This window comes from Plenodomus lingam, assembly GCF_022343315.1.
Source record: "Plenodomus lingam strain CAN1 chromosome Unknown contig_18, whole genome shotgun sequence".
Lineage (NCBI taxonomy): Eukaryota > Fungi > Ascomycota > Dothideomycetes > Pleosporales > Leptosphaeriaceae > Plenodomus > Plenodomus lingam.
In genome coordinates, this window is record NW_027093935.1 from 1237844 (window position 1) to 1262191 (window position 24348).

At 51.4% G+C, this 24348-nt stretch overlaps 10 protein-coding genes across 10 annotated transcripts; 4 read left to right on the top strand and 6 right to left on the bottom strand.

Moving 5' to 3' along the window:
* Nucleotides 1-305: 305 nt before the first annotated feature.
* Nucleotides 306-1004, bottom strand: IAQ61_003868 (uncharacterized protein; the record flags this gene model as incomplete). Its single annotated transcript, XM_003837387.2, has 1 exon — nucleotides 306-1004. The coding sequence occupies one exon, from the start codon at nucleotides 1002-1004 to the stop codon at nucleotides 306-308; it is 699 nt and encodes a 232-aa protein (XP_003837435.2).
* Nucleotides 1005-1270: 266 nt separating this feature from the next.
* Nucleotides 1271-1717, bottom strand: IAQ61_003869 (uncharacterized protein; the record flags this gene model as incomplete). The annotated part of the gene is made up of 2 exons (XM_003837388.2): nucleotides 1271-1618; nucleotides 1685-1717. 2 exons carry the CDS (start codon nucleotides 1715-1717, stop codon nucleotides 1271-1273), a joined length of 381 nt encoding a protein of 126 aa, XP_003837436.2.
* A 220-nt stretch (nucleotides 1718-1937) lies between these two features.
* Nucleotides 1938-4160, top strand: IAQ61_003870 (uncharacterized protein). Its single transcript, XM_003837389.2, has 2 exons — nucleotides 1938-2689; nucleotides 2739-4160. Exons 1-2 carry the CDS (start codon nucleotides 1987-1989, stop codon nucleotides 4049-4051), a joined length of 2016 nt encoding a protein of 671 aa, XP_003837437.1. The 5' UTR covers nucleotides 1938-1986; the 3' UTR covers nucleotides 4052-4160.
* Nucleotides 4161-4592: 432 nt separating this feature from the next.
* Nucleotides 4593-7937, bottom strand: IAQ61_003871 (uncharacterized protein; the record flags this gene model as incomplete). Its single annotated transcript, XM_003837391.2, has 4 exons — nucleotides 4593-7063; nucleotides 7118-7482; nucleotides 7542-7762; nucleotides 7839-7937. 4 exons carry the CDS (start codon nucleotides 7935-7937, stop codon nucleotides 4593-4595), a joined length of 3156 nt encoding a protein of 1051 aa, XP_003837439.2.
* A 187-nt stretch (nucleotides 7938-8124) lies between these two features.
* ATG18 (autophagy protein) lies at nucleotides 8125-10149 on the top strand. The gene is made up of 5 exons (XM_003837392.2): nucleotides 8125-8423; nucleotides 8473-8627; nucleotides 8701-8860; nucleotides 8913-9786; nucleotides 9844-10149. Exons 1-5 carry the CDS (start codon nucleotides 8369-8371, stop codon nucleotides 9896-9898), a joined length of 1299 nt encoding a protein of 432 aa, XP_003837440.2. The 5' UTR covers nucleotides 8125-8368; the 3' UTR covers nucleotides 9899-10149.
* A 418-nt stretch (nucleotides 10150-10567) lies between these two features.
* Nucleotides 10568-11781, top strand: IAQ61_003873 (uncharacterized protein; the record flags this gene model as incomplete). The annotated part of the gene is made up of 2 exons (XM_066096130.1): nucleotides 10568-10757; nucleotides 10832-11781. 2 exons carry the CDS (start codon nucleotides 10568-10570, stop codon nucleotides 11779-11781), a joined length of 1140 nt encoding a protein of 379 aa, XP_065954006.1.
* A 1812-nt stretch (nucleotides 11782-13593) lies between these two features.
* Nucleotides 13594-13875, top strand: IAQ61_003874 (uncharacterized protein; the record flags this gene model as incomplete). The annotated part of the gene is made up of 2 exons (XM_066096131.1): nucleotides 13594-13644; nucleotides 13693-13875. 2 exons carry the CDS (start codon nucleotides 13594-13596, stop codon nucleotides 13873-13875), a joined length of 234 nt encoding a protein of 77 aa, XP_065954007.1.
* An 885-nt stretch (nucleotides 13876-14760) lies between these two features.
* On the bottom strand, nucleotides 14761-14943 carry IAQ61_003875 (uncharacterized protein; the record flags this gene model as incomplete). The annotated part of the gene is made up of 1 exon (XM_066096132.1): nucleotides 14761-14943. One exon carries the CDS (start codon nucleotides 14941-14943, stop codon nucleotides 14761-14763), a length of 183 nt encoding a protein of 60 aa, XP_065954008.1.
* Nucleotides 14944-18990: 4047 nt separating this feature from the next.
* Nucleotides 18991-20431, bottom strand: IAQ61_003876 (uncharacterized protein; the record flags this gene model as incomplete). Its single annotated transcript, XM_066096133.1, has 2 exons — nucleotides 19183-20431; nucleotides 18991-19135 (listed from the first exon to the last, which is right to left on the bottom strand). Exons 1-2 carry the CDS (start codon nucleotides 20145-20147, stop codon nucleotides 18991-18993), a joined length of 1110 nt encoding a protein of 369 aa, XP_065954009.1. The 5' UTR covers nucleotides 20148-20431.
* A 540-nt stretch (nucleotides 20432-20971) lies between these two features.
* On the bottom strand, nucleotides 20972-24276 carry IAQ61_003877 (uncharacterized protein; the record flags this gene model as incomplete). The annotated part of the gene is made up of 16 exons (XM_066096134.1): nucleotides 20972-21391; nucleotides 21701-21764; nucleotides 21822-21856; nucleotides 21947-22065; nucleotides 22118-22193; nucleotides 22244-22271; nucleotides 22322-22337; nucleotides 22403-22422; nucleotides 22472-22500; nucleotides 22554-22609; nucleotides 22660-22860; nucleotides 22908-22960; nucleotides 23011-23227; nucleotides 23380-23891; nucleotides 23967-24101; nucleotides 24152-24276. The coding sequence occupies 16 exons, from the start codon at nucleotides 24274-24276 to the stop codon at nucleotides 20972-20974; spliced, it is 2106 nt and encodes a 701-aa protein (XP_065954010.1).
* Nucleotides 24277-24348: the final 72 nt, after the last annotated feature.

The window sequence follows — 24348 nt, forward strand, 5'->3', positions numbered from 1 at the left end:
CCTGGACAGCTCGGTCTGGACCGCACGTGATGAGCAATGCCAATTTTGACTCCATGAGCTGACTGCATAAGCGCGAACTCCTAGCTTAGCGGATCTTCCCGGATGTCAGATGAGATCGAATCTGCAATCGGCTCAATCAAGTCATCCTGGCTGAGATTGAATCGTAGAGTATTCTAGGATCATAGGGAGTGCTTGATGGACTCCCTCCAAGCCAAGCATGCCGCACACCCGAATAGTTGTAGTGGTGACGCGCAGTCTTTTGTTTTGGATATTCTGTTTCATCAATACCACTTTCCAAGTGGCCTTCATATATCAGGTTGGTAGTGCATTCTGAACTTGCGATTTGCCCTATCCGCCGCCCTCGCCTGGAACTGCTCTCCGTTGAGCTCGAACACCAGCGGCTTCTTCTCCTCTTCTCCCTCCGTCACTGGCAACGTTATCTCGAAGCGAAATATCGTATGCTCTTTTGGAATTGCCTTGAGGACGTTTCTCTTTGTAATGATCTCAAACGTAAACCTCGTATCTCGTACAATGATACCCTCCAGTCCCACCCGGCTCACACAACGACTCCTCACTATAGCAACCTTTGCACCATGCATGTCCGCGCTTGCAAGAATCTGCCCACTCGAATTTGGTGTAACATGCGCATTACGTTTCGCATCGGTGAGACCTAATATATCGCGCATATATCCCGTCCAAAGGTTGTGCAGTGGTTCGTAGATAGCATATTTCTGCTGCTCCTTGGGGATCTCGTTGAGACATAGCTTTCGCTTCTCAGCGGCGGATAATGGGCGAGGCTTGTTCTTGCTGCGCTTCCGTGCGATGGCTTTGCGCTCGTTGAGGCCTTGTCGGCGGATTGCGCGCGCAGAGGGCGTGGGAGAAGTTGCACGAATGGGAAAGGGACGTTTGATGACGCGCTCGTTGTACTGAATTGTTGCCGTGTCTGGGGAGAAGGCGCGTTCGAGGATTGTTTGTGCAAATGGCTGCGCTCTGGAATTAGCCATGGTGGGAGATTTGGGAGAGTGGTTGAGGTGCGAGGAGATGGTGATGGAGTGGGACCACCCCAAAAAAAGTGCGCACGGACGTCACTTCCCCGGATTTCAAAGTCGAGCTAACTAGACACCAGTCATGAAGGTGGTGAGCTGAGAGTAGGTCCCAGGACGTGACGATGGGCACATGATAAGAAACGATGTCCTTGTGTCAAGATTCAATGACTTTTTGCAAACTTCAATCATGTAGCACCTCCGTTGTCCGCGGATCTCCAGGAGAGCTACAGCTTTGTTTTGCCAATTGCCTCGGCCTTTCTCTGTTCATGTATGTATCCGTTTGCCACCGGATTCCAGCCTTGACTGGCTGCCTGGGGTATAGGAAAAGGCGGTTTCCTTAGATTGGACGTGAAAAAGACTGGATGTCGGACTGCGCTGTCATAGGGGGGTGTGAAGAAGGTTGCTGGATTGTGCGGAGGACCGAAGGGTGGCATGGCTTCAATCTGCGATCGTGGTTTGAGTGGGGCTGCAATGACGTGGGCGTGCTGTTGTGGGCTTGTTGGGTGAGAAGCAGTATGGGGCAGGCGTTGCTGCTGGTGTGTATAGGTTGGGAGAGGTGGCTGTTGTGGCGGCTAGTGAACAGTCAGTGACCAGTAAGAAGGGTAACGTTATGGCATGCACATCATGAGCACTTGTACCTTTGGCCTAGATGGCTGGAGCCCTGGAAACATGGTCAAGCACTCTTCACGTAGACACTGTCCCTCGAGACCGTGCGAAAGATACGCGGCACAGCATAGCACAGCCTATAAATGTCATGACAGACCTCGGCTTCAGTTCTCCACTGTTCTGGCTCAACGTCATGAGGCTAACTTGGAGCGGTTAGCTGGTTAGCATCCGCGGAGAGAATCACGTCTCCGACACGGTAGCTGAGCAACATTCCCACCATGGACCACATCGCCATGTCTCGTAAAACAATCGACACATCTTCGGTTGCTTCGAGATGCAAAGAACACCTGCGTTGTTGCTTGCAGCATCAACATGTTCTCGACTTCACACCTCGCCAAAACTCTTCACTGAACCCATTGTCAAAATCGAAAATGGCACCTTCTACGCCCAACATCCAGCATCAAAACCAGCTCCAGGACAAGATGCGAAGCCCAATCGGCCACTGTTTGCTGACCTGAATTGGTCACTACCCTCAAGTTCAACGCCAAATCAGCATTGGGCGATTCTCAGTCCCTCGTCCAGTATTCGTACTGCATTCCTTCAGATTCTCCGCGGCCAGTTTTTATGCTTTCCGCCAATGGCACGGTCATATCCTTACTTACTCTCACCCGAGATTGCTGCCAAGAAATCAAGTTTGCGCTACCCTGAGCGAGCAATCGAGTATGTAGGTTTTGACGTGGAACGCAAAGACTTTGGTGGAGCCTATTTGTCTGCACGCTACGAAAGTCTGAAAGAAGACACCGACTTCACTGTACAACGATATCTGACTGGCATCATCACACTCAATCCTGGTGAGGAAGAGTTGAAGGCCAAGAGCGTGGATGAAGCAGTCATGCGCAAAGTCATGAGAGATTTGGAACTAGAGAGGTTCTTAGAGAAGCCTGTAAGCATGTTGAGTAATGGGCAAAGTCGGAGAGCAAGGATCGGGAAAGCGCTACTCGCAGCGCCGGAGGTCTTGTGCTTGGATGCACCCTTCAGTATGTTTATTGTGCGGTACTCAAAAGCAGTATTCTGACTTTAGGACAGTTGGTCTGGACCCTATTGTGACGAAGAACATTTCAAAGATGTTACATCGTCTTGCAGAAGCAAACGCACCAAGAATTGTACTATCACTGAGACCTCAGGACACTATACCTGAGTGGATCACACACATCGTGTATGCCGGTGAGGATGGAAAGGTGGAGACCTTGGGGCCGAAAGAGGAAGTTTTCCAGCATCTGAAGGCTCGCTATGAAGAATCCGAGAATTCTGATTCTACTGCTGAAGAGCTGAGCCCGAAACTAGTCGAACTTCGTGAGGTGGGCCGTCAGCTTTCTCAGAAGGGCGACTTTCAAACCCATACGGCAAAGCCATCAACCTCAACATTGAGCCGAGATGGTTACGAGAAACGGGACACTTGCCACAAATCCATTGGCGAACCCATTGTCGAAATGGAAGGAGTCTGTATCTCATATGGCAAGAACTCTGTCCTTGGAGATTGGCAACAAGACGTCAAAGGAACCCCACAACAAGGTCTATACTGGAACGTACATCGCGGCCAACGCTGGGGCATCTTCGGTGCAAACGGCTCTGGAAAGACAACTCTACTCAGCCTTGTAACGTCCGACCATCCCCAAACATACTCGGCACCAGTAAAACTTTTCCAACGCTCACGGCTCCCCGAGCCGGGCGCTCGTGGCATAACAATTTTTGAGATTCAGTCACGAATGGGGCATACATCGCCAGAGGTCCATGCACTTTTTCCAAAAAGACTCACGCTTCGCACAGCACTGGAGAGTGCGTATAGTGACACACCTATTACCAAACCACGATTAGACGAACAAGCAACAAAGCGTGTGAAAGCTTGTCTTCGCTGGTTCGAACCAGAACTCAACCCTCTATATGATGGCACACAGTCTGCGAGCGCTGGATTGGAATGGGCGTCCAATACTCTCTTCGGCGAAATCTCCTTCTCCGCTCAACGTGTCCTCTTGTTCCTCCGCGCTACGATAAGTAATCCCGACATCGTCATCCTCGACGAGGCATTCAGTGGAATGGACAATCTGGTTCGCGACAAGTGTTTGCTGTTTCTTAGCCGTGGACAGACCATGGAGATGCATTATACCGACGCCGGGCCTAAACCTGTCAAGACAACTGGAGAAGGCGAGATTGTCGTGCCAGGTCTCCAGGAACACCAGGCACTACTTTGTGTAAGCCATAGTCGCCACGAATTACCGGGTTGTATTAGGGAATGGGTGTGTTTGCCTGAACCGGGTACAGGGCCCCCACGATTCGGCAGATTTGATGGACCGGTAGAGTTGGATAGCAAAAGGTGGGATGAGATTTGGGATTGGAACTGAGATAGAATTTCGGTTTTAATGCATATCAATGTTCTTGCGTTCAATACATAGCATACGGCACACATCAATTCATCGTTCGATCTGCTAATTGTAAAACGTCGTACATTTTGTTCCTAGTCAATACCTAAATCTCTCTCACAAAGTTTCATCACTGATTCTTTCACACAAAGACCTCGAATCTCTCCTGGAGCAACATTAGGCAAGAACGTATCCTCCACTCATTCACCAGGAAAAGCAAAACTGCCGAAAAAGACAGCAAAAATTGACAGATGCATAAATCACACAAATTCCACGCTTGAAACACTCTCAAGATGCGATGTGGCGATAGACTTGGGGGACATGAGTGCTGAGACAGAATTTTCAGGATGTAGTGTATGCGATGCGGTGAGAGACGGCAGTGAGAAAATAATAATATAGGAAGCAAAGCTCGCAAAATCCGGAGCCGGAATATGGGAACGTGAAATACTATGAGGAGGAGAAAAGAATCATCAAAGATAAGGGTAATAATAATAGATGATACAAAAAGTAGTTAATCGAGCATTTACAGCGCCGACTTCACATCCTCTACCTTCTTCTCCCCCAGCCTATCCGCCTTGTCCTGAATCTCTCCAGCCAACCTATCCAGATAGAACCTTGCAATATCAGGCGGCACCTCTCTAAACGCCTTTAGTATCTTTTCCACATCGCGCCTACCATTCTCATAAGCCTGTAGGTCACGGTTTCCGTAGACGTCTTTGCCAGCCGCATAGCCCTTATCGAGACCGCGCCAGAATACATTGACAGCGACGCTGACGCCTTGCTCGGGAGTCGCGGTGTGGCTCCACATGGGTGGTATGAAGAGCACGTCTCCTGGGTTTAAGCGTGCAATGTGTGGATGCGTGAATCTCAGCTTGGGATCACGGGACGTTAGCACGTCGATGTTGGAGCTCGAGCCTCCGGGTGGAAAGTCAAGGTACTTTGCGTCTGATGGTGGGTATAGCTGTAATGTTTTGGAGCCGCGAACCTGGCACAATACGTTTGATAGGACATCATAGTGAAGCCAGAGAGATACAGGACCAGATATGCGAAGGGGCGAGCTGTGGTAACTGGCTTTGACCATGTCAAACACATCAGGTAGCCGAAAGTCGGCTGAGATCGTCGGGAAGTCGTCTTCCAGCTTGGTAGGAAGCTTGTTTGGCTGGCTTGAGGACACAGCGCGCAGGTAAGACTGTGAGCCTTGCGCAATGCCATCTAAGAAATCTGCGACGGTCTTCTTCACGTATTGAAAGTTTTTGTCTTTGAAAGTCATTCGTTCTGATGAGCAGTCATGTATGACAAGTTCCCGATCTGGACCCATCTTCTCTCTCAGGTAGTCCAACGTCCAAAGGTCAATGCACGGACCTATATCGAGGCCTTCGATTATGGCTGGCTTCGAGGAAGCGACGAGGCGCTCAAAGTCCGCACCAGACTTCACTTCAGTTCGGGGAATCTCTGTAGTCCTGACTTTCATCATGCGGTTCTTCGGTTTGCCATGGCCTTTTTCAGGAGCTGTTTCACTTTTCTTCGCTTGTGCTACGCCGCTGAAAGGAGGCGGCAGACAACACCATGCCCTCACCCCTTGCACAAGGCTGGTACCGGTAATTGTCAAAGGATTCTCGTTCCAAAAGCTCCCCATGGAGAAGCAGACTGCACCTCCACCTGTAACGACAACCTCATTTCGCGAGACGGCGACCGCACCCATGCCAACCAGCAAAGGCCAGGTTGATGGCAACTGCATGACAGCGTTTTCCATTGTGATCCCCTTATTTTCAGGTTTCAGTAAGAGAAAATCCTCAGCCAGACTATGGGTGCCGTTTGCGGGAAGCCCTCCAATCATTAGAAGCGAGTCATCCCAAGGCACCAGACTGGCACCTACGCGCGCGTATGCAGAGGTGGAGGCATCGCGGAGAATATGATTGGTGCGGTTTTCAAATTTTAGTCGTGGTGTTGGTGTGGCATCAATGGTCCACTCCCATAAGTCATTCAGAACTGTGCCGTCTGCGCCTATGCCACCGGTCAGCAGCCCCCAACTTCCATGACCCGGCAACACCGAATTCATCGCAGACATTGCGGCACTGAATCTTGCAGTCGGTCGCGGACCGTCAACGGGTATGCTGTGCCAGCCATCTGTAGCCGTCCACAAAATGCAGTCATCGAGTGCTGTGCCATCACTCGATCTGCCGCCAAAGACAAGAACAGCAGAACTCTGTGATTGTGCACCGAGAACAACTGAGACAGCACTATGCCTGTAACGAGCCATCTCGAGATCGTCCACTTTGGTCCAAGTCCCACTGTGAAAGTGCCAACAATCGGCAAGAGCCTGTGCTGGCGACCCACGACCACCAACCAGCAGTGCCTCCGTATCGCACATGGATGTGATGGTATGGCACATGCGTGCAGTAGCCGGTGGCGACTCAAAAGCCTCGACGTTAGAATCCTCCCGCTGTAGGAAATCAGCGTCGGAAAGGCGGGCTCGTGTTCCTTGCCCCCCATGTGTAACGACGGTATCTTTACCCAACGCTAACGCGGCATTGAAACGTCGTGGCGTCGCTGTAGCATTGCTTGATTGCTTCCATGAGTGTAGAGCCATCGTCCCCGCATCGGTCTTCGTCATGCAGCCATTCAAGGTGGCTGTCTGGCCAAGATGTGTCTCAGCCGACCTCCTTTGCTCCGCATTTGATGCAACGAGCAGGAAATAATGAGCGCCAAATAATGCGAACTCTTCCCACTCGTCGAATGGCTCCACGAAATCTAGACTGCGTCGGACAGTAGGTGGGGTGAAATCGTCGTCTGACCATAGGTCCCACAGATTGCGAGCTACCGTCAGAGCTGACCAGCCACGGTTGAGGAAACGGCTCGACTGTTCGGAAAGTGAAGAGTACAGCTTAACCGCCTTTATGGATGTCTGCAGCTTGTCAAAATGTGATAGCATGGTTTTGGCGAAGGGATGATCGGGGCCTTGTGGTAAGTACTGTTCCAGAATACAGAAGCGGGCTGCAGCTGGTTAGCATCATGCCAAAGATTAGTGTGTGGTGAGAATGGACCTGCCATCATCGAGTGTGCTTGCCCATTGTATCAGGGCGTCAGCGTCCTTGACCGGCATGTATGTCACAGAGACTTCGGCTACGAAGAGGTAAGAAGTTTTGGACGCATCGAACTCGGCCTTCAATACCCGTTCAAGAGTGTCGAGGTCCTTGAGATCGCAGCCGACAGCTAGGTACTGATCACTGCTCAAGTACACGGGCTGCTCAGATGAGCGCAATCTGGTCTTCAACAATGCTTCTCGAAGCAGCTTGCTGGTGAGCATACGGTCCCTCTTTTTCTCGATGAGCTGTGGATAGTCCACGTCAACGAAAGTGGCCTTTTGGCTCAAAAGACCATATCTGTTCCAGAATTGAAAAGGCAAAGGATCACTTCATGATGCTTAGCAGATGCTGTTTGGGCGGACCACAGTGCCGCGTATCTTACTCACTATCCACATCCCAGATTGACAACCACTTTCGATCTGCCATTCTCTTCCTGCAGAAAGCGACGGACTACTTGCTCGATTGCGTGCATTCGTAGCCAGTAGCCACGGTTGATGAGTGGATTGCGTCGTACAAAGTTTGGCACAAATGGCTCATAAAAGTCGGGCTCGTTGCTCAAATACAACTTTGACACACTTCTCTTGGATACAATGCTGCTATCGTTGGTCTGAAATCCCATGTCAGTTCCTACTCATCTGCGCAGATTCCGCCCGTGCAGGAGCCGTCATCCCATCAGCGCTCACATTCATAATGTCAACATCTCTCTTCTCTCTTTTGGTCTTCTGATGACCTTTTCGCCTAGGGGCTCCCTTCTTGGGCCGCATCTCTGTTTTGGCCGACATGTCTGTCTTGGTCGACGTTCAACGTGAGGAGTTGTGATGGTGGCCAAGAGTCAAGACTTGAAGGCGGGTTTTTGGACTCACCAGCCACAGCAGCCACAGGCGGGGCTAAGAGCTGATCCCTGCAAACCATCAGGCGGCGGAGACATGGAAGCTGTGACCTCGTAGCCTTCTCCAGGTGACAAGACTCCAGAGCTGCATCGCGTCCTTGGATGGGCTACCAAAGTCGCGCACATACACACATACACACACACACACACACCACGCAAACTTATGTCGTCGATACCACTGCTGCCCGGGTCTGATTTCGGGAGCACTTGAACACGCCGTTACTCGTTCCGCATCCTGGCCCGCAATCAGCCGCCTGCAGCGTCGTGCCGCCATCACTCGCGATACTGCATGCATCCTCTTACCCTTTAGCTCTTTAAGAACACATGACCAACATGAATTTTGTGACATTTAACCAAGATCACAGCCATCTGGGCGTTGGTATGGATAGTCTCTATAAGGGAGAGGGCAACGCTCACCGTAGTACCAGGCACTACAAATGGCTATCGCATCTATACAACAGACCCCTTCACCAAACAGTCTGAGTCACGCGAGGGCGATGTATCCAGCTTGGAAATGCTGTTCTCGACCTCTCTGGTCGCATTGACACTCTCACCACGGGTGCTGCGGATACAGAACACAAAGGTCCGTCCAAAGCTCTGCGCTGTACCAACGTCTGGAACCTCCGCCTTCTGGGATACCCACTAACAGCGTCAAGAGACACTCCACAATCTGTGAAATGACCTTTCGTACGGCCATATTGGCGATGCGCTTGAATCGGAAGCGCCTCGTAGTAGTACTGGAGTCCGAGTTGTACATATACGACATCAGCAACATGCAGATGCTGAAGACGGAGAAGACGTCTCCCAACCCAAATGGTAGACCTTGCACAGAATATCGACCACGAACAAGTGTTCTGACATGGATTAGCTATCTGCGCTCTTTCGGCATCCTCTGAGAACAACTACATCGTATACCCGCTCCCCACAAAGGCTGCGCCAGCCACGTTTCAACCGCCGTCACACGCACCGCCCAAGTCGGACCATGTTGCGCCAACCAGTGGCGAGGTCTTGATATACGACGCTACGAAGATGGAAGCGGTAAATGTCATCGAGGCACATAACTCACCGCTTTCTTGCATCGCACTGAACAATGACGGCACCTTGCTGGCTACGGCATCTGAGAAAGGCACCATCATTCGTGTCTTCTCGATACCAGATGCTCAGAAACTGTATCAATTCCGACGAGGTTCGATACCTGCTCGGATATTCAGCATGTCGTTCAACTCGACCTCGACCTTGCTCTGCGTCTCGTCAGCGACTGAGACAGTGCACATCTTCCGCCTTGGTGACTCGAATAAGGGTCGGAGCAACAGTGTGTCCTCGGGCCCAAACACGCCAATGTCTCCCTCTCGCGAACGTAGTAGCAGCCGTGTCAGCGAAGAAACCACGGACGAGTATGGTGCAAGCACAGTCGAGATCGCTGTACCAGAACGAAAACCGATAAGTCCTACTTTTGCCAGCATGATACGGCGAACTTCGCAAAACGTGGGCAAGACCTTCGCGGCTACTGTTGGCGGATACTTGCCAAGTGCAGTATCGGAGATTTGGGAGCCGTCACGCGACTTTGCATGGGTGAAGATCCCACGGTCGACTACCAGCACCTCGTCCGGGTCTATGAGATCGGTGGTCGCGCTCAGTAATAACGCGCCTCAAATCATGGTCGTCACAAGTGAAGGGAACTTTTATGTTTTTGATGTAGATCTTGAGAAAGGGGGCGAGGGTGTACTGCATAAGCAATACTCGTAAGTCGCTTACTGTGTACCCATGCGGGCCGGGCGAGGAGGGGCTAATATTGGCAGGCTCCTTGAACCAAACGAGTTGTCCTCGAGCCATTCACAGGACCTTCCTGAATAGCCAGCCAGAGTGAGTATATGGGCGGTTGTGCAATTGTTTCTGCGCATGGTCGCACGTTGAGCTTTTTGCATTACCAAGGCGTTCATTCCTGCAGGCAGCACATGACTGATTCCCCAGACGAGGGCAACGCTCCTCTTTATTGTACCTACATAGTATTAAGTGATAATTGCCCCTATTTAATTTACCGCTGCGGCATCCAGCAAGAGATGACCACTTCCGGGTTCTGCTGCAGAATGGTGACGTCAGGTAGATAGGATGGGCTTGGTGAGGTGACAGGAATCCTATCGCTTTTGTTACTTTTGTTGCTTTTGCTGCTTTTGCTGCTTTTGCAGTGCGCATAAGCCCAGATATCGTGAGGCGTGAGGCTAAGATCGATCGATGCGGCAGAAACCCTGCGCCACCGGGCATGACAGGCCCCACACCCCGCCTCTGACCTCATTGGTGTACCCAAATGCTCATCGTACCTATGCTTGAGCCGTCGCTGCCTGGACCGAATGAACTCCTCTCCTCCAGCACACTCATTCTGCTGCCTTGCTGTCTGATACACGTCAAAGAAGCGCAATCCTGGTTTCAGCATCCATCAGTAGATACCATTCACCCACTATACACCCTTTTCCCGCCCACAATCACATAACAACCTGCACCAACAAACACCGATTGAACAGCACGATGGTGAGCGATCGTACCACGGGAAACCCACTCAGTGCGGGTTCGCTCTCGCTGTTCATGGCAACATGCCTTCCCAGTGGCGAGGGACCGCAGCTGAAGAATCCAACCGAAGCCATTGCGCTTGCTGTCAATGCAGGCATGATTGCAGTCGGTTTCAGGCTCATCGGCTTGGGCGAAGACGACAAGATAGGTACGTTCATCCATGCCAAGACTGGCACAATGCCCCTACTATGTTATCAAGTCTAAATACACGGCTACTCACAGAAGCCTATGCAGACGCTGAAGATCCACGGTCACTTCCCCCAGCATGGAATGCATCCTCATCCTACGCCTTCCGCTATGCGCACGCGCAGTCTGCTATGCAATTCCTGGTCAAGGTCAACAGGCTGGGCGGCAAGGCAGTCATCTACGCCCTCGCCCTTGGTGACGACAAGACCACGCATTTCGAGGTCACGACCAAAGACTATCTCTCAGAGTCACAACTACCGCTCAGCATACCAGAAGGCACATCGACAGAGGACAAGGCGAAGAAGATGCAGGATCTATTTATATCAGAGGGAAGATTAAACGACCTGGGCGCGCTGCTTAAGATATCAGTCATACAAAAACTCGCCCCTAGTCTTCACAAATCAGGGTATGAGGAAAGTAACTCGGAGCGAGAGCGTACACCCACAGCAGATCGCCCAGGGCCACAGAGAGGAGATGCTCCCAACCCACGACAACCGCCCAATGATCCTGAACCAGCGCGACCCTACCCATTCAACGACCCACTAGCCGCACGCCCGCAGCCCGGCAGACCGCTCCCAGAGCCCATACCCGGTTTCGAAGATGAGTACGACCTCAACCGACCAAGAGGTGACCTTCGCGACAGCCGAAGTCCACTCAACATTGGTCACGATGATCTATACCCACCAGGACTCGGCCCCCACGACCCCCTGCGTCCACATCTTGCTGGCGGTCTACCACGACCAGGTGGAGGGTTTGGCGGTGGCATGCACCCAACATTTGACGATCCATTGTTCCGTGGACAGGGCGGTCAAGGAGGCTATGACCCCATGGCTCCTCCAGGTGCACGCTACGACCCTATTGGCCCTGGGGATCCGCTGAGAGACAACCGAGGTGGTCCACGATTCCCAGGCGGAGGCGGCTTCGGCGGGCCAGGTGGACGGCCGCCTAATCCATTCGGCGGGTTTGGTAATGGGGATTTCATCTGAGGAGATTGGAATGAGTGGATGTGAGTGGAGTATGCTGCTTGGAGATTTGAGAGATAGAGACTTTCTTCTTGCTTGTATATGTAACTAGTTGATATCACAAATAACATCCTAATGTACACGTACCGTACCTTTTGCACCACACCGCACCACAACCTCAATGCAGACTGGCTGTACTTTGTGCTTTACGCCATCACCCCGAAAACATCACATCCGCTTTCCCCTAACGAACCCGGCATCCCATCCCTTTGCAGACCGCACCGTCTTCGCGTCCTCCAACAGCTTACTTACCAGATTAAGCGCGGTGCATGAAGCCAAATCCGGCACCGGACAGAACCAACTGTCGGTCCGTCTTGCCACACGATCCATCACGCTTGTGCCTATCCTACCTAAATGCCGTAAAATTTAGCAGCGCGGGTAAAACCATTTTGCGTTTCGGGGAGGACCCTGTGGCGTACTGGTGTACATACCCAGCGTACCTGTCATTCGCGCCGTGGGCCTATGGCGGGGGAATAGATTGACTGTCTGGGGAGATTCGCGCTTAAAGTTAGACTGGACAAGCGCGCGTTGAGAGCATGGTGTGTATGTGTGTACGTAGGCTACGGTACACAGGTGTGAGTGGGTAGCCAGACTAGACTGTAAAATGTACTCTGTGCAGCCTGAATGTTTCGCTCTGTCTGTGTATGACTGCAGCAGGGCGGTGGGTGGTGTATTTGCTTTTCGACGTCGCTGTAGAGTCGGTTGCTGGATGGGGAAACTGCTGGTTTGAAGGGTGATTTATACGAATGCAATGGGAATTTGGAATGTAGGTAGGTACGGTAGATACGGTACCAGTACGTAGCCATGCCTAGCCCCTCAGAGACGGCGTGTTGGAAGCGCAGGTGTGGTACAATGGATGAGTACTTGCGTCAAGAGACACTCTGACTAGCCCAGGCTGGGGTGTAATGACAGGGCCGCTGTGCAATATGGAGTGTTACCATCGTCTCTTGCATGTGTAGTATGGGTACTACTATGTGTAGTGTGGTGTAGCATGGTCGGTCAGCCATGTGCATGCATGTCCTGCACTTCGCAGACCGGTTTCCGTGACACTGGCCGCCCAAGCTATATCAGCGCAGATCATATCGCAGACATTGTCTGATTAGGAAAAGTGCACAAGATCTCCAACCCCATTTGCATTGGCTGGGGAGAGTGGAGGCTTGTCGGCACAATTCTCAGTCTCGGTTTTGAAAGAGAGTGCGAGGGGGCTTTTCAATGGGCCATTGACGGTTGACCACGTCGGCTGTGACATGTGTCTTCTTCTTTGCCCTCGGGCTCTGTTTTTTTCTTGTCTTCACTCAGGCAGGTCAATGCGACATTACCCCGCTCGGCGACCTGACGGCTATGAGCGTGCTTTAGTTCCTTCTTGGTGTTCTTGGTTGTCCTTTTCCCAGGTTGGCTCACGAGGGGGGACGCAGGGCATTCGCTTACCGGTACCGGCCGATATGGGCTATGGATTTTCGCATGTGCGGCGGGCGCTTAATCTAAAACCGCAAGTGGAGGTTATGTAGGTATGTACTCTACCATGTACTACATATGTAGACGACGTATTACCAGGGTCTGCATATGGCGACTTGACCACCTTCTGACTTGCTCAACTCTGGCAGGTGAATCTGCGGAGTGAAGCCTGATGATGTGAGCTGAATAACGAATACTACCTTGAGAGCAGTAGTGGCCTTTCAAGAGAACCTATAGCCACGGGGATTAGTCGTTGCAATCTCCCTACTGATTTCCGGAGGATTTCTCGCAATGCAATAGTGTGGTCGAGCCATTCTGGCCATGCTCAGAATCACTCTCGACGGGTGCGTACCGGTGCTACGTACGCTGCAGGTAAGGATTCAGTATACATGCGCCTGCGTATTAATGTAACAAATGCAGTGGAGACAAGATACTGCCATGGAAAGGCAGCATCAAAGTACTCATTGGATGATGGCTGCATGTGCGCCAGTCTATTTCAATTTTGTCGTCATGTACCGTACACAGCAAAGCCCCCAAACCAACTCGTCTTCCAATCAGAACGCAGCGGCGATTCAGACCGTACGAGACACTTGTGTTTTCTGACACATGTACGAAGTGCCTCCAAAATAACGACAAGAGTATTAGCATGACATTGCAACTGCCTGACAATCACTTGCCAAGCTCTGATACCAGGAGACTGTAGTCTGAAGACTGATGTGTACAATCAGTATATATGAAAAAAAAAGAACTAACGAGCTCCTTCATACCTCAATAGAGCTGACACTCCGCTGGCGGAAAATTTATCGTTGCTTGCGGGCTGGACCTCTCGTTCCCACACTGCAACACGGACACTTACTTGCCTTTGTGCAGGATCGCTCTAGGATCGCCAGTCATTCAAGATGTGGAGCCATTATTCACATCAATGATCAGATCAGGCGTTGCCAGAGAGGCCTCACTACTCTAGGGCAAGGTAAGGGAGGAGGCTGATGGAACCAGTAAAAAGACCGATACGAAATCGGCACAACCTTGCGGCACGGAAAAGGGGGCCGGGGAGGACTGATAGGCTAGTTGAACGTCACTTGGACATTGTGCTGTGTAGATTTTACTACAATGTTGATGGTTGACTTGCATTTGAAGTACCTTGATGCGGGGTACGGTACAGCTCACGATAAGAGGTGGCGATGTTTGGTGGCACTGGAGAGTCACGTCAGTTGAGCAAGCATGCAATGTAGCACTGTGCAATCTCTCAGTGGACACCGGAGTGGCCGCGTCGCAGTAGAAATACGAGTCTAGATCTTTTCGTTTCTTAGCCTCCGTATTTTGTGAAATCATCCTTGCTGTCCAAGACGACACTGCGAGAAGCGGCCTCAATGAAAGAAGCAAGCTTCAAAAATCTTTGGGACAGGACGATGCTGATCAAAACACGGATTGCAGTTGTTCCTCGGGCTTGTCGTGTGCTCTCCAGGTACCTGATGCGTGATGACAGGTTCATCTCACTCGAGGATCTGAAACCTGCTCTGTAGCAGCCTGACGGGCGGCTACCGCCTCGTCGATGCGAGATCCTACCCGTTCATCTGGTCGTGGTGTCCAAAGGCAGCGAAGCGACATGAAGCAATATTCTCTTGTCCATTCAAGCTTGACATGATCGCTCCTCGCTAGCGCAGTTTCCATCTTGAAGGAAGGGCAGGGTAGAGCGAGTGAACCACCTTCTTGGAATGGGGAAGAATATATCTGGTGATGTCGTTTGCTTGCAATCCCTCTGTCCGGGCACTTGTCTAGATTCGACTCAAGCTCCGTCCTGGGCCAGACATGATTGGTCGGGGAAAGAGAGTCGACCTCCGAAAATGTGCCGTGGATATTTTGGGGATATTAAACCGCCAAACGAGCATCAATGCCGTCCTTGTCTCGAAGGAATGTCGGCGAGTCGCACATTGGGGACCAGTAGTAAGCCTTGCCGTGTGGACCAAGGGAAGGCATCGAGACTTTGTTAAATTTCCCAGGCACCGAATGAAACCCTGGCCAAGCGTTGTGAACTGCTCAACGATCGGGCAGAGTTAACCGGACGATCCTAGTTCCGTTGTGGGTGACTTGTGCTTGCCGAGGGGGCGATTGGATTGCACGCATCGGACGTAGCTCCTCATTTTGGACCACGTCGCTCTCTTTGGGAACTGGTGGCCGGTCCATCGCGTATGTGTGTAGTAGGTTACGAGCTCTGCAGGGTGTCCAGACGGGAGGCGCTCTTGGTGGATATCGTTCAGTGGCAGTTCGCCCTCGAGCACACGCTAGGAGCGGCTCAACAGCCTCGTTTTTGCTGACAGTACATACCGGTATCTACGCCTCATCTACCGGTGCGCCACGATCTGGTCGGTCATGACAGACGCCGCAACGTGGTTTGGCGTAAGGCTTATCCAGAGCATGTGCATAATCACTTGGTTAAGGCTGACAGTATGGGGCAATATGGGGCAGTCAAGTGCGCCATGACTAACGAAGGAACGCGAGGGAGGGTGACGGCGCTTATGGCGGTGCTGCCGAGACGTGACGTTGCGTTTACCATAGTAGCTGCATGGCGCTTATCGCGGGTAACTTTGGCGTTGTCATGCATGTCATGCAGGGATATAGCGGTTGGCGCGTGGAGGCGGAAGCTGCGCGTCTGATTAGCGAACCTAGGCGATTTGCAGGCTTGCTTTGAAGCGATAGACGCGCCTGGTCGATCTCAATCGTCTAACAGGGCGTGTAAACACGTCAAACATCAAACCCTGATCGTATACGGTGTGATTGCCCTTGGTTCTCGCAGCCACTGCATGCAACCTGTATCCAGCACCATGCGCCTGGTTTTCCAGAAACCTGATGGCGGATTCGACAGATGATCATGCAAGCACCATGCTTTGCTGCACAAGAACTATAGCTCATGGCGAGAGATCACGAGAGAGGAATGCTGATTTCATGGAAGACTCAAGACATGTCATAGCCGATGATGTTGCGCTTCGGGAAATTGAAAGACAGCCGCGTTGCCGCGGCATGCCGAACGCAACCTGACCATCCCGCCATCCGAGGAAGCGATCTACGGGAGCAGCCTGTCACGGAACAGCTGGCCCCCCGGCACGAGAAATTGCCTATTGCTCAGCAGAACGACTTGCTCACCATGACTTGTTGAGTAAGAGCAGGCGCGATTCGGGTCAAAGTTAGCCCTTCTTATGGCCTCGTCCCCACTGCCCAAGACTTGCAATCGCCATCTGATTTTTACCGCTTTGTTCTCTCGGATAAGGAAAACCTGCCCTTGTTAGCATCATTCGATTTCTTCCGCTCAGTATTACGGAATGGATCTAGTCCTAAAACACATTTGGTCTCATCATTTTCAATGAAGCGAAAAGACCTCACTTCAAGGTCTAGAGAGGACTAAGAATGGATGAGCAGATTTTTCTGGACATGCGCCTCCTTGTGTGTATAACTTTAGATAAACAGCCATATACAGCCTCTCGCTTCGTTTCATGTACTAGTCCCAACTGCTGCGCCTTCAATCCTGAAGCAGAACAGCTTTGCACGGTGTGAAGTGCCGATTGTTGGACTGCATTTGGTTCCGGCGAGCTGACGGTCAATATAGAGTGCTTACAAGTTGCATGTCAATCATTGCCCGTGGGCTTAGATGTTGAGTTCCACTGCTACGTAGAGGTAATACGGTGCAGCTTTGAACCGGAGGCTGATAGTACCCAGTCCAGTCATGCGCATTGCCGTTGCTGGAGGAGGTGGCAAAGAACCACGGGCGGCATAAATGAGAACAGGCGCGATCTTACTCGGTTTGGATTGCCTGCTGCCCAAAGCGAAACCAGGGAAACGGCCGATCGAACGACGATCTCACCGTCCGTCCATTTTATATTGTCATCATTGCAGATATGCACAGCGCATATGCTGCAGAGCAAAGTCAAGGGACTAGATCATAAATCACTGGCGATATCCTTGCGATCAACTTTATGGTCATGGCCTGCTGCAGCATGTCTCAGTCCAGCAGGCTTGGCTAGTGCTCTCGCGGCTACACAAGTGGCATGCTCCAACGATGTCGTAGGGGGTAGTTTCTCCCTTTTTTTTTTTTAAAGGAGTGAAGGCCGGTCGGTGTACGGTCACTCACATTGGATCAAGGTCACCTGAGTGACGGCCACGAATGCTGGGGCGACTGCTTTCCGCCTTTGCGCCGGTCTTGGAATCAAATGCCGTGCATCCAAGAATGACGCCCCTCTAGAGTGAAATTGATTGACTGGCCGATGAACCGTGGAGGGCCGAGGGCGTGCTAGCGTGCAGTGATGATGTGTGTCAATTGACCCAGATTCCTGGGTTAGGCAGCAAACGACCCATCATTCTGCTGGGGCTCGTGCGATGCTGGGGCAAAGGTAAAAGGTAGAGGTCTGTCGCTGCTCGCTGCTGAAGAGACGCGTCCAAAATGAGCGAGACGGGCCAAGGAGGTCGTTGGGGTTGAGTGGGGAAGGACCAGGCAGATAGAAGCCGTGACGTAGCGGGACTAGATCGCTGCGACTCTGCGAGAATCGAGCCGACGTGGCTCAAGCACGACAAGACAAGGCCAGCTATCCAAACATTAAGCGCCCATGGGCACGCTATTACTGGGAGGAGGCTGAGGGGTGGTGATGTGGTGCTAAGGAACAGGCAGACCGACCAGAGGAGCATCCTGTGGGTCTGTCAACTGTCAACTGTCAAGCATCATGCTGCCAGTGTCATGCAAGACACGACCGATGGATGGTTCTCAAGCATACAAGCATCAACAGCCGCCGCCCGCCTCACACTGACGGGTTGCAAGGCAGATAGGTAGATACTCTAGGGTGGTATGTATACCTAGCATGCGACAGTTGCACAAGCATCCATGAAACAAAAGGGCAGGTAATATAGCCAGCAAAGGAGCGTCCTGCGCCTGATTAGAAGAACCTGGGAAAGTGGTCTGTTCTAAGTTCTTGGCGGGGGGGCGCTGTGCCGCGGCCGGCGTCACCCCCACCAGTGAAGGCACAAGCAGCGTGTGTGAAAGCAACAGGGGACTTCTGCATGGTTAAGCGCCGGCCCAGTACAAACATGCTCCAGACTACTCTACACACCACATACATGCCATAGTACATGCTGCCCCATGTACAAATTCGCGCAGAGGCCCTATCCCTGTCACGTCTTGACCTGTGGTTCGCGTGCAGGCCGCCTGTTTGCTTTGCAGGGTTGGTCCTACAATAGGAATACATACACATGTACATACATGCTAAGTACTCTACTCTACTCTACTCTAGACATCCCCGTCCAGATCCCCGTCTGATGCGGGCGCGGTTGTGCAGCAAAGACGTTGTGGGCAGTGCCGGCACAATGCCAGGCAGGGTTCGACCTTGTTTCGCTAGCAACCTAGGTGGCGTCTGCTGGTTCCAAGCCACCTCCAGCAGTTGAACAACCATCGACAGGAAAGATCAAAAGTCACATCATGTTTACCGCTTTCTTGGCCTGAGGGAGGGGGACTTGTTTTCTCAAGTAAATCACTCTCCTAGATTCCGTGGCACAAGCAGATATGTCGCCAAACTGCAGATGCCCTGTGTCGCTGTGAAGGCCCATCTATAGCAAAATGACCTTCCCAAAGCGCTGTCAAACGCCGAGTATGCAATTAGCCCAATAGAGAGCAATGTCCTACAATGTTCCCGCAATGTCTGAAAAAGATGAATGTGCAACGTCACAAAATTTCAACTGTTACCACCCCGTAATCTCCCATAGCTTCCATCGACTTTGCCTAGCCCGTGAGTCGGCCTCGTCATAAATGCAATTGGGATAGCAGCTGCGGATCGGCCACAGATATCTGGTGGCGCCGAGGACAGCCATCCGTCTCATGTCTAAGCTGCAAGTCAATAATGGCCTAGCTTGACTGTCTTTTGGCCTACTTACCTTCGTAGTGTGTCTTTGCGTGCAAAGGCTGAAGGGCACAGACTGCATCTGAATTGCCTTGCTTGTTGATGACGGCTCTGGTCATGGCGCGTCAAATCCGTCTTGCGAACAAATTTCCTATCACAACCAGGATGGGTGCAAACGTGCTCCTTCTTGCGATCGGTGTCATGCGTCAATATGTGCTGGTTGTAGTTGTATCTGCGTGCAAACCCTTTCCCGGGACAGAGTCGGCAGTGATAAAGGGCATGCGCGGGATCTGTATGTCTCCGGTTGCGTGTCCTTTGGCGGTTTTCAGTTCTTGAAACATATCCGGGAGATGATGTCGAGTGACGACTACCAAGACTGCCTTCAGGAGATGTCTGCTTGAAACCACGATGGTTGAAGTCGTAAGATGGTGTCGGTTCGTATCTGGACATGCCTGGCGAAGGATATGCATTTTCATACGGGTACATGTTTGGGACAACAGTCTGTGGCGACGATCTCGAAGATGGGAGCATATTCATTCCCGAAGAAGCCTGTGTGGCAAAATGCACGTTGGAGTCCCATACAGAACCCTCCACTTTGACGGGATATGCTGACTCTGACTCTTCGTGTGAAAAAGCTGACATCTCGCGAGTATATGACAACGATGATCGGGGAGATGTCTGAACGGAGGCCCAGGGCAATGGTGATCGAACGACAGGGTGATCGAATGCTCCTGACGCCCAGGGGTCTGCGAGTGCTTCGGTCACCAGAGGAGAGGTTACAGTCGAATAGTGACTGTTCCACACTTCAGATGACTGTGGTGATGGCAACCCAGTCGACAGCGGTTGCTGATATTCATAAAGTCCAAGGCCATGCTGACCTTTTGACTGGCCATCACTCCGTCCCGGTGAAGGATATGATGACTCGAGAAGAGTGATTGGTCTCGATGCATGTTGTTGATAGGGCGAATTGAAGGGAGGAGTCGATTGGTCCGTGTACATCGTGAAAGAGAACGAAGCGTATTCGAAACAATGTATGAAAGCCTGGGATAGTCTTGTTACCAAGTATGAAGGTAAAGAAGGGATGTCCAACTGAAAAGGATAGAGGATAACGGAAGAAGCTGCAGGGCGTTCCAAGCTGGACTATATCTGTGCGATGCAGTGCTGGCAGCAGCCTTGTGGAGTTTAAGATGATTTCTCACGTCGTATTGCCGCGTCTGTGGCTTCTCGAAGCGTACGTTCTAGCAGTGGGCTTTTGAGCATGAGGCAGACTCAGGCAGTGTGCTAGGCAGGGACAGCATGAACATGGTGAGCTCGAGCCGCGTAGGCGGCAGGCGCTTGTTAGCTGCATGGGGCTTGGGGGGGGGAGGGGGGGGATGGACCGTGTGTTGCGGAGGGATCAAGGGCACGCATGCAGGCTACCCTAGCACAACTATGCTGGCATTCACAGGGGGGTTCCATCCGGTCGGGTAGGGCCTGAGCGGGCCGAGCGCACAAATCAGAACGGGCCCTGTCTTCCGCAGTCCTGAGGCGCAAGTGAAGGGGGTGACAGCGATTGAATCCCGGTTGAGCGAGAAGTAGCCTGAGTGAACTATCTATGCCAGGTCCAGGCACAGACGTCTTTTCCCGCAAGCTGCTGTCAATCTTTTGATTCATTTGCTGGCCCTGCCTGACAACATGGAATTTGTGAGACACCAACATTTCATGGACGCACACCCGCATCTTCACATAGCTTATGCGATGAATATAAAAGCTCTCCCGGACTTTTACCCGGACTTGTTCCATCTCAACAGTCGCTATATTTTCCGCGGCTGAAGCGCCGACCATTAAGCGGCCGCTGGGCTCGCTTCGCGCTGCTCTGAAAGCTGCGACACCATTGTAGTGAGTTCCTCGACCTGCGCGGAAAGCTTGAGAACCAAGTTCCTTAATTGGGCATCGGGTTCTGGCACCCCTGTTCGGGTATGGGACCGGCTAGTGTGATGCATTCGCGCCACTTGCCCATCTGCCATTAACAGGCGTGGCGAGTTGACGGGCAACCGGGGAAGTTTCTTAGACGAGGGTATCTGAGGCCCACTCAGAGACATCGCACTCGAGTTAGGCTTGTGTGTATTTGCGAGCTGCTCGTAGACCCAGATTGCGCCAACGAAGGGCACGTGAGTCGCCTTGAGCAGTACGATGCGGACCTCTCTTAGCCTTTCCGATGGTAAGAACAACCGAAGAGGTCGAATGATGAGTGGAATGAGGTTCTGTGAGCTGATCAGCCTCGCAATAGTCTTAAGGGTCCACCTTGCGCTTCTTGTCCATGTAGCTTTCGGCGTTCCCGGCTTAGCTACTGTCGAGAAAGCCTGAGCGGCAGCGCAAGGCTGGATGGAGTACTGCGAAAATGCACTCGCCCATACTGAATATGCTTTTGAAACCGTAACAGTTCAGTTAAAACGGTTGGCCAACAATTCAGCAGTCGTTGTGGCTAGTGAGGCTGTGCTAACCGGCCCAGCAGGCGGCCGGCGCTTGAATGTCTCCATATGCTCGAAATAGGTGCAAAAAGAAGTACTTACCAGAGGAGGTAGAAAATAGGTAAGTCTGTTTGAGCTTGAAGCTTCAAGAACGTAGACTGAATAGCTATGTCGTGGCTGTGGTCAGCTATCAGGCATGGCCGACTAGAACCGTTACACATACATGAAGAGATATTCGTCTCTCGCATGGTCCAGAACCTAGATAATGCTTAGCAAGGATTTTCTGCAGCCCAATCACGCCCAGGTGGAAGAGGCGCGGGCAAACATGATGTAGTTAGCAAGGCGAACCGGCGCGGACCGCAGCAATGTAGCCAGCATGATCTGAATTTGCCACTTGTGGCTCATATGTATCATGTAATGAGAGCGGACTCTTGGATTTCGACACAGAGTATGTGTAGACGCACGTACTGCAGCTTTGTCAGTCAGGGCACTGCACAGCAAGGATGAAAGCATTCTCACCCTTGCTTAATGAGTTACTCAAGAGAGAAATCAGACTCGTTATTAGGAGAATATTTGTTAAAGTGACGAAGATCAGCTGTTCAACTGTCAGCGGAGTTCCAGTGCATGTACCAAGCCGCAACTTGCCATGACTGGTGGCCCAAAAAACGGAGAACTATACAATGTGAGTCTCCGTGGAACAATGTCTCATATGGCGGAGCATACATTTCTTCCGCGATGTCTGCATCATTTCCGTGTCAGTTGCTGATGGTGCGAATCAATTGCTGAGGGTACATATTTACTCACCAAAACCCAAGTAGCTGGACCTGGTAACTGTGAGCCGATGTGACTGAAAATTGAAGGCGGGCAGCTTACCCGAAAAATACTTTGATCAAAATCCAACTCTAAATAGCTGTCTTTAGCGTATAGATCTCGCAGCTCGACTGTAGCCACTCACCATCTCCTTCGCGCTGAATGTACCACGCGCCAGCAGCACGAACGTCGTGAGAAAACCTTACTGACGTCAGTCTACAAGCTAAAACTCGTACAGGATATTTTCTTACCTAGATAAAGGATAACGACGAGTGACAAGAACTTGACGAAGTCTTTGGTCATCTCTTTGAGACATGGTATGAGGGTACCAAAGTAGCGATTGAGACTCAAAAGAGCAAATATACGTGGGATTAGAAATAGAGCTTCCAGTCCCAACACATCGTATGCCAGGTCCATAGTGTCAGTTGATGCGGTTGTCAACCCAACAATCCCTAAGCAAAGTCAGTAGTGAGTAATTTTCATTTGGTGCGAAGCTTACTGAGAACACAAAAGATCATGCCGACTACAACAATACTGATATCCCAGGTCCACCTAGTTTTCCTTAGCTTCGTAACCATAATCTTGAACATCGTCGTATTTACCAAAAGTCTGAAGCATAGAAGCTTGTTTGGCCGGCGTCTGTCCAGTCTGCAAACTCGTCGTAGGCAAAACTAGCAATCCAGACATACAGCATAATCTCTGCAACGGTAACACGTTCTTCGTTGCGAGCCACGAGTACTGCATAATACAATGCGAGAAATACTCCGAAGAATAATGTCTCGAATACCTTGAGGTACAGTGGTACCCGAAGCCGAGAGACTAAGCGTAGTGATCGCGTCAGCTGCAATATCATACCGAAAGACTTCGAGCAAGTGATGAATCGTAGTGTAAGCCGGTTCTATTGAGATCACTCGACAGAAGATGCAGTTCAAAGTAGAGTCGATTTGGTTGTGCTAAAAAGGGAAACTTACATGGATCGGCTTGTCTCCGATTGTATTTCCTGGGTCTCTTGATCGAATTGACGCTCAATGTCTCCCAGAACACGATATCACCCTTGAATAGCCCATTGATAAGCTTTTGAACAGGTCGCTGACCGAGAAACTTCTTCGCGCCCGAAACTGAAGCGATCTCAAGAGCACTGAGATTCTCACACTGAGATGTCAGCGAGCTGAACCGTGATATAGCAGGAGAGTTGTGACCGAAATAGTCACTGTTAGAGGTGGGCAGAAGAGGAGTGCGCTCGTTCGACTGAGACGCGCCATTGCCATTGCCGTCTCCCTGCACACTTTGCCTGTCCTCTGTAACCTGACTTCTCGAGCTTGCCAAAGGTGGCAGTTCGACTAATAAATATTCCATGGCATCGCTATCCTTCAGATTGCTCACGAATTGCCAGGCCACGAATTCGCAAGCATATCCTCTAGCTTGATTGACACCCGGAACATCACTGTTCTCTTCGAGAGCCGAGAAGTGCCCTTTCAGAGCCCTACTCATGTCAGCCCATTATAGTCGCCGTGACCTATTCTGCGACTATCAATCGGCTTCAAGTATGAATACGTACAAGAGGGCTGATGCAGTGCAAGGGTGTTCGACCTGTGTAGAGAGATATTCGATGAGTGGCTGTAGTGCCCGACCTTCCTGGCTCCTACGTAAGTCCTCGAAGGTGTGCGGAAGCCGAATTGCGTGCTCGAAAAACCTATTACTTAGTTAGGCTCTTGCACAACCATCAAGCCGAGGCGTACCCACTGGCTGAATTTGTCCACCAATTCACTGAATTTTTCATCGCCGTCTATCTCAGGTACCTGAATCTCATCTGCAAGCAGTCTTGGCGTAGATGGAAGCGACATATCCGAGGGTTCTTGTTGATGCATTCTGCGATTCAATTGATACGCGACGCGTGGGGCTTGACAGGAAGCGCGCTTAGAGGTGGAAGAGGACCTCGA